Genomic DNA, 6,928 nt, shown 5'->3' on the forward strand with positions numbered 1-6,928 from the left:
CAAATTTATATACAAATTTATTTATACATGTATTGCTCTATGCTAATGAGGGGGGCGTGTTTTACCTCAGACGTAGCAATCGAGCTCAGAGTGGCAGTGCTGAATCGTTGAGGCCACAGTTACACCTTGTGGTGTGACCAAACAATACACAAGAGGTTTGTGGACGTGACTTTACAGGTTACGCAGGGAATAAATGATTTAGAGATGGGAATTTTCATGCTGCAACTTTTTCAAACAACTTATTGAAGGCAACTTGCATCACAATAGGTGTAATTGTGATTGTCTAAACATTTGGTAACTAAACAGAATTTTACACAATTTTCACGATTTCAATTCAGTTCTACCAGAAAGACTCGGGAGAGTTATTTCAATAAACCATACATTTATTGACAGCTCAGCAAGCTGATAAACTACAAAGTCATTTGGCGTAGGCCCCGTCCGTAGTGCATGATCCGAGAGTATCGGATCTGCAATTCCTGCCTAAAGATGAAGGCAGGGGCGCAGCCGACCCCCCCTGGGAGGTATGGACGGGACCATCCTGGTGGTGGTGGGGAGGATGGGGGTAATCGTCGCTTCAGTATCTGCGAACTCAAACATGTGTAAGTACCGTGCTTTTATACAGTGAGCATAAGAATATGATTGGATAGAAGTGAAGGCAATAAGTGACGTAGTAATTGAGTCTTCCCAGCAGAACTTATGCTAAAGCTTTCATTTCTACCAGAAAGACTCGGGAGAGTTATTTCAATAAACCATACATTTATTGACAGCTCAGCAAGCTGATAAACTACAAAGTCATTTGGCGTAGGCCCCGTCCGTAGTGCATGATCCGAGAGTATCGGATCTGCAATTCCTGCCTAAAGATGAAGGCAGGGGCGCAGCCGACCCCCAAAAATAGGTGGAGTATGACTACACTGGGACGGGGCACGCCAACCCCCAAAAGATGGTAACTGAGTATACCCACCAGTCTAGAGTCCTGGGGTTCCTGAAAAATAGAGAAGGAAGAAACAAATGGTGAAGATACAAATTAGATGTGAAAATACAGCGTGCCTAAAGTTTAATAGGGGAGAAGGACAGATAATTCTAAAATAACTATGTTTTTATTTGTTAATTTAAAATTATTTTATTTTATTTATTTATATATTTATTTTTTAATAGCCAGTTCACTCCTAGGAAAACACAGGGACAAGGCCTCATTGGACCGGCAATGCCGCTTTTGGCTTGCATAGACAAGGCCACATTGGACCACACAGACAGCCGCCTTGGCAAAAATAATAAACAGGCCTCCTTGGACCACATATAGCAGCCACCTGGGGCTGAGCATAACACAGACTCTGGCCTCATTGGACCACATGGCCTTTATAGACCACAGAGACGAGGCTTTAATGAGCCACACGGCCACAATAGACCACAGAGACGAGGCTACTAAGCCACAACGGCCGCTAATGCCACAAAGAGACGAGGTAAGACTGGACAACACATAAGTTTTTTTTTTTTTTTTTTTTTTTTCACGGGATACAACAGCTTTAAGATCACGAAACCTATGCCCCGGGGGGGCAACTGGCCACCATTGCATCTTTTAAGGACAAGACCGAGCCACTAGAGCCACATAAAGACAAACCACACAAGACTACGGCATCTAAGCCACATTAAACCTCTGCCCCAAGGGGGCCACTGGCCATTCAGGCATCTTTTTAAAAGGACAAGGCAAACATATGCCACAAGGCGCCAAGCCCCACATGTACACAAGGCCCACGTGGCCACAAGGCCACTAATGCCACACGTAGACAGACATACTTGAGTACAAGGCCACTAGGCCACATTTAACCATGCCATGAAGGCCACAAGACCACGAGACAAGGCCACATTAGGCTACACGGTCACAGTAGACCACACAGAACATAAAGGGTTCCAAACCATAAGCCCACACATAGACGAGACGTACAGACAACGGCCACTAAGCCACACAGAACAAGGCCATAAGGGCCACAGCCTTGGAGGCTGATCATAGGACATGGCAACATGGACCACAAAGCCATGAGACCGACACAAAGACGAGGCCCACCAGGCCACAAGGCTGCTAAGCCACACTGAACGAGGCCAACGAGACAGAGCCACTAGGCCACACAGAACCTGCCATACTTTATGGCCACAAGACCACGGGACAGCCACATTAGGCTACACGGTCACAGTAGACCACATAGAACATGAATATCGCATAAAATAGCCGTCATCAATGTACATCATGGGAAGCCGTGTATCTGGCTTTAGGTTTTTTTATTTTTATTTATTTTATTTTTTTTATTATTTATTTATTATTATCAATTGACGAACATGTAACAAAGGCACGACGGCTGCTACAGCCACATAGAGACGAGGCCACATTGAACAGAGCCGCTAGGCCACACATAATAGTTGACTAGATAGTCATTGAGGAGTGCTAGCTAGAATAATAACAGGATGAAGGAAATAAGATTATGACACCACCACCAGTAGTTGCATTAGTAATTACCTTATGGTTATTGTAGAGCTTGCTGGGCTTGAAGAATGGTTTGAGAATCTGGTCTTATGTATGATTCGAAGGCCGAAGAAGACCATCTGCCCAAGATCTTGATAGCCGACGTGGAGATTCCTCGATCGGCTGCAGTAGTAGCTGCCCCAATTCTGAATGAGTGGCCGGTATAGAGAGAGGGGGAAAGACTGCAGCTTTTGACGACAGAATTTAACTGGGCTCGAAACCAGCCTTTTGAAAGAGGTGCACCGTTAGGTAAGATAAATAGAGGGGCATGGTTAGAAGTTTTAGGGCGGATTTTAAGAAATTTAACCATCGATGTGAATGGACAAAAAATTGTTGTTGATTTTTGGAAAAGATAAGGTGACGCCGGAGGCTTTAGCGTCATTTTTTGAATGTTTAAGAATTAGTGTGAAGCTATTAGATGAGAAACAAATATCAGAAAAGGAAATGCCGCGGGTAGGATCGAATTTATTAGTATCTGAGGAGAATTCACCTGGACGCATGAAGCCGTAAAAAGCAGCTAGAAAGACTGCTTCTAACAAAATATTGATGTAAAAGGAGAAGAGACCGTTTCGGATGGAACTGATGAATTTATGCAACAACGGCAGAGTAATGGGCAGACGTTTGTCGATTTGTTTACTAGAGGATTTCGCGAAACCTTTAAGAAGTAAACGAATGGAAGTTTCAGAAAAAAGACTAGGAAAATTAGGATTATGGATTTTTGCATAGAATTGAATACCAGCGAGGAGACGACGGATGGAAGAGATTTTTTGATTTCTATTTTCGAAATTAAAGACGAGAAAGGAACAAACGGTCGAAATCAAAATGGGAAATACTGGAATTTGGAAGGCGAAGCAGAACATAGAAAAAGCTGACCATGCGGACGTGTAAGCTTTGAAAGTTGAGGGCGCGACACCTTTAGAAATATAATTTCTAGCCGATGTAAGCAGATCGTTTAATTTAATATTATTGCTGCTAGGGGAGGACAGGGTGCTGGATCCTGGTTGGCTAACGGGCAGAGCCGTCTGAAGGTCTGAAATCGAAACCGAGAGAGAGCGTCAGCAATAACGTTGCAATGGCCAGGGATATGTTCAGCTTTAATAATAAAATTAGAAACAACGGATTGCCAGATTAACCGTCTCACGAAAGGCATGATTGTAAGGCATGAAGATCTGCCTTTATTAATGATGGCAACTGTGGCTTCGTTGTCGCAAAACATCAAGATGCGTTTACGAGACCATGCGTGACCCCAGATCATGCTAGCGACGGCTATGGGGTAAATCTCGTAGAGCGCGGATGAAACTGAACCAGAAAGAGTTTTAGGAAAATCGTTTGGCCATTTTTCGGCAAACCATTCCCCTTGGAAGAAGCCCCCGAACCCGATAGATGGGGCAGCGTCAGTGAATAATTGTAATTCGATCGATGATTCGAAAATGTCGTGGTAGAAAAAAGAGATACCGTTCCATTCGCTTAACAAGTGCTTCCAAAAATTTAAATCAGACTGGCACCCTTTATCGAGAAGGATTTGGCCGGAGTATTTCCGAGTTGCAACGCCGATGGAATTAATCCGGAAGGTCGAGAAAGGAGGGGAAGCGAAAGGGCCTATAACATATCCTTTATTGACCTCTTTTTCTAGCAGGTTAGATACCACATCTGGTTCAGTAATAGCTGACTGTAAGTTCTTGGCTATGAAAGAAGTGGTGAGATGGGAGAGGATACCCACTCGAAACCCCTGTGACAAACCTGTGATTAAGTAATCGACAAAAGTCGGGTCAGGGTGAGAAGACAGGTAGTTAGAGAGAATAGAAATATTAATGGGAGTTGAAGGGTGCTTTCTCAGAATTTTCTCCCTCTCCCTCTGGTTGGAGGTTTGTACCGGCGAGGGCAGACCGATTTCGGGTGAGGATCCTTGCAAAAACTGCAGACGTGATCATATTTACATTGAGAAAAAACACAAACAGATTCATTGAAATTAACACAGGGAAAAACACTTCTAACAGGCGCGTAGCGTTTCCTGCTCTCTTGTGGAAACCTTACATTATCAGCACCCTGGACAGCACCCGGCGCTTTAGTAGCGAACGCTTTCGGGCAGAATGACGCTGAATGTCCATGAGCGCTACAAATGGGACACGCCAGCATTTTTTGACCCCCGAAGTGGCGAACAAGCAATTCCGTGTCGGTAACGGACCAGTCTAGTCTGGAGTTGTAGAGCGAGATGAAAGAAGCAGATTTGGCTGAAAAAGACTTGTGGTATTCGTAAAATAGGGTTCCCCCGTACCTTTGGTTAAAGTCAGCCATTAAAGCTAGATACAGATATAACTCTTCCCTCCGATCAGGAAAAACCTGGCACAGAATATCTCTGTAAAGGCTGAATGCGATGACGAATTCGCCGAATGAAAGATTCCGGTTTAATCTGGGATCGGATGTTTTGAGGAGGACTGCCACGTCACCACAGTCTACCATTTTCCTGTCAATGGCAGGCGAGGGAAGCAGGAGTGAAGCCAAGTTAATGTCCTTACCTTGGACAATGTTCGCTCTAATAAGAGGAGACACTGTAGCTGCAGCTGGAGAGACGAAACGCCTACCAAAAGACTGAGCTGGCACGGCTGAAGAAAGGTTGAAGGAGGAAGTTTCGGGTGAAGCAGAGGCGTCCTGAAATGTTGACTCTATCGGCTGGAGAAAAGTTGGCATGGCTGAAGTAGATGGCACGTTAGATATATCGCTTAATCCGCTGGCTGAGGGAGGAACCTGGGACATCGCGGAGACATTAATAGCTGGAACCGAGCTATTGGAATTATTGAGTGAGTGTTCAAACTTTGACATCTTTGACTCCAATGTCTTGACGGTTTTAGAGAGGCTTTGGACGACTTGGAGAATTTGAGAGTTAACTGCAGCGGGCTCGGATGGATCCAGCGAAGTAGAAGCTTGAGAATGCTGCGTAGATCTTTTTGCTGGGTGTGGCGACGAGGATTTTGCGATTCTCTTCCTGCCGGCTTGTTTCGACTGGCCGGGTGCGGGAGCGGTTGCTGGGCTGAGAGGAGCAGGTTCTGGTGGGTTGCCCAGAGTGTTGAAGGCCAAGAGCAATAAATCCTCTCTGGATAAACCTCGGCTGATGGGGATACCGGCGGCCTCCACGGCAATAATTATATCCTCCGAAGGCCAGCTCGCCCATGGCGAGCCGCGGCATTGGATGCGCGAGCTGCGACGTGTTGGAAGAGGAGAAGGCGGAATGAATTCATCGTCGGATTCTGAGTAATCGCAGACGACGGGTGCGTCAGTAGACATGGTGGTTTTAGCAGGTGAGCAAGACGTAATCGTCGCTTCAGTATCTGCGAACTCAAACATGTGTAAGTACCGTGCTTTTATACAGTGAGCATAAGAATATGATTGGATAGAAGTGAAGGCAATAAGTGACGTAGTAATTGAGTCTTCCCAGCAGAACTTATGCTAAAGCTTTCATTTCTTGGGATTTGATTTCAATCTTGATTCAATATTGACTCTTTGGATAAATATTAGGTAGGCTACAGTAGATAGCCTACATGTTAATTTTTCTCAAGAAAAAATATATCTCACATAATGCTGTAAACATGCGGAGAGCCCTGTCAGCTGGTATTATTAAAGGTTAAAAATATCAAATTAAATTAAATATAATGTGGTTTTCATCAATACTAATTATGACACAAGTAAAAATATAATACAAATGTAATATAGTGCAGGGGTTCCCAAACTTTTTCATTCTAGGACCCACCTAGACAAGTATAATCAATCTCAAGACCCACTTGCACTGGTGCTACCAACTTTCTCAGTTGGTCGCACCAGCATGATTTGGTTGCACCTTTTTTTTTTTTGCTACATGCTATGGGATTAATCAATGCATGCTGATGGTCTTAATCTGCATACCCTAGTTTTGCACTGATGTAAAAAGACTGACAGTGACAAGCCTTCATGTTAGCAAAATATTTTAAACTTTTAACTCTTAAATTAAAACAAAAAACAAAAAAAAACATGTATGTTCTTTAATTTTTGATTATAATTTTACCGTCTTCACATAGGGATGGGAAATGATAAGATTTTATCAATAATAATAATGCCACTGACGATTCTGCTTATCGATCCGAATCTTTAACGATTCTCTTATCGATTATTGATAGCACTGTGTGTGGAAAAATGTGGTCATATGCTTTTCAAAAAAAAACAAAAAAACAAGGGGTTTTATTTTATTTTAAAGCTTAAGCTTAAGCTTAAATTGTACTTTTATGTATTTTATGTAATAAATAGAACCTTATTGTAAAGTGTTACTGATTAGTTATACACCGATTCAGACGTCTCCTGAGTTCACTGTTGGAAAGATCAGTTGTTTTAACCATTCATTAAAATGAATCGTTCAAAGGAGTCATTAGTTCGCGAATTGGACGT

The 6,928-nt window shown here is 43.3% G+C and overlaps 1 protein-coding gene and 1 long non-coding RNA gene across 2 annotated transcripts; both read right to left on the reverse strand.

The window, feature by feature from the left end:
- Nucleotides 1-438: 438 nt before the first annotated feature.
- LOC307167125 lies at nucleotides 439-3,986 on the reverse strand. The gene is made up of 3 exons (XR_013822736.1): nucleotides 2,510-3,986; nucleotides 962-982; nucleotides 439-581 (listed from the first exon to the last, which is right to left on the reverse strand). It is a non-coding gene; the product is annotated as an uncharacterized lncRNA (long non-coding RNA).
- A 17-nt stretch (nucleotides 3,987-4,003) lies between these two features.
- LOC307167257 (uncharacterized protein) lies at nucleotides 4,004-5,965 on the reverse strand (the record flags this gene model as incomplete). The annotated part of the gene is made up of 3 exons (XM_079886245.1): nucleotides 4,550-5,965; nucleotides 4,065-4,430; nucleotides 4,004-4,021 (listed from the first exon to the last, which is right to left on the reverse strand). Exons 1-3 carry the CDS (start codon nucleotides 5,855-5,857, stop codon nucleotides 4,004-4,006), a joined length of 1,692 nt encoding a protein of 563 aa, XP_079742371.1. The 5' UTR covers nucleotides 5,858-5,965.
- Nucleotides 5,966-6,928: the final 963 nt, after the last annotated feature.

The sequence above is a fragment of the Squalius cephalus genome (genome assembly GCF_949319135.1).
Source record: "Squalius cephalus genome assembly, chromosome: 11".
In the NCBI taxonomy this organism is placed as follows: domain Eukaryota; kingdom Metazoa; phylum Chordata; class Actinopteri; order Cypriniformes; family Leuciscidae; genus Squalius; species Squalius cephalus.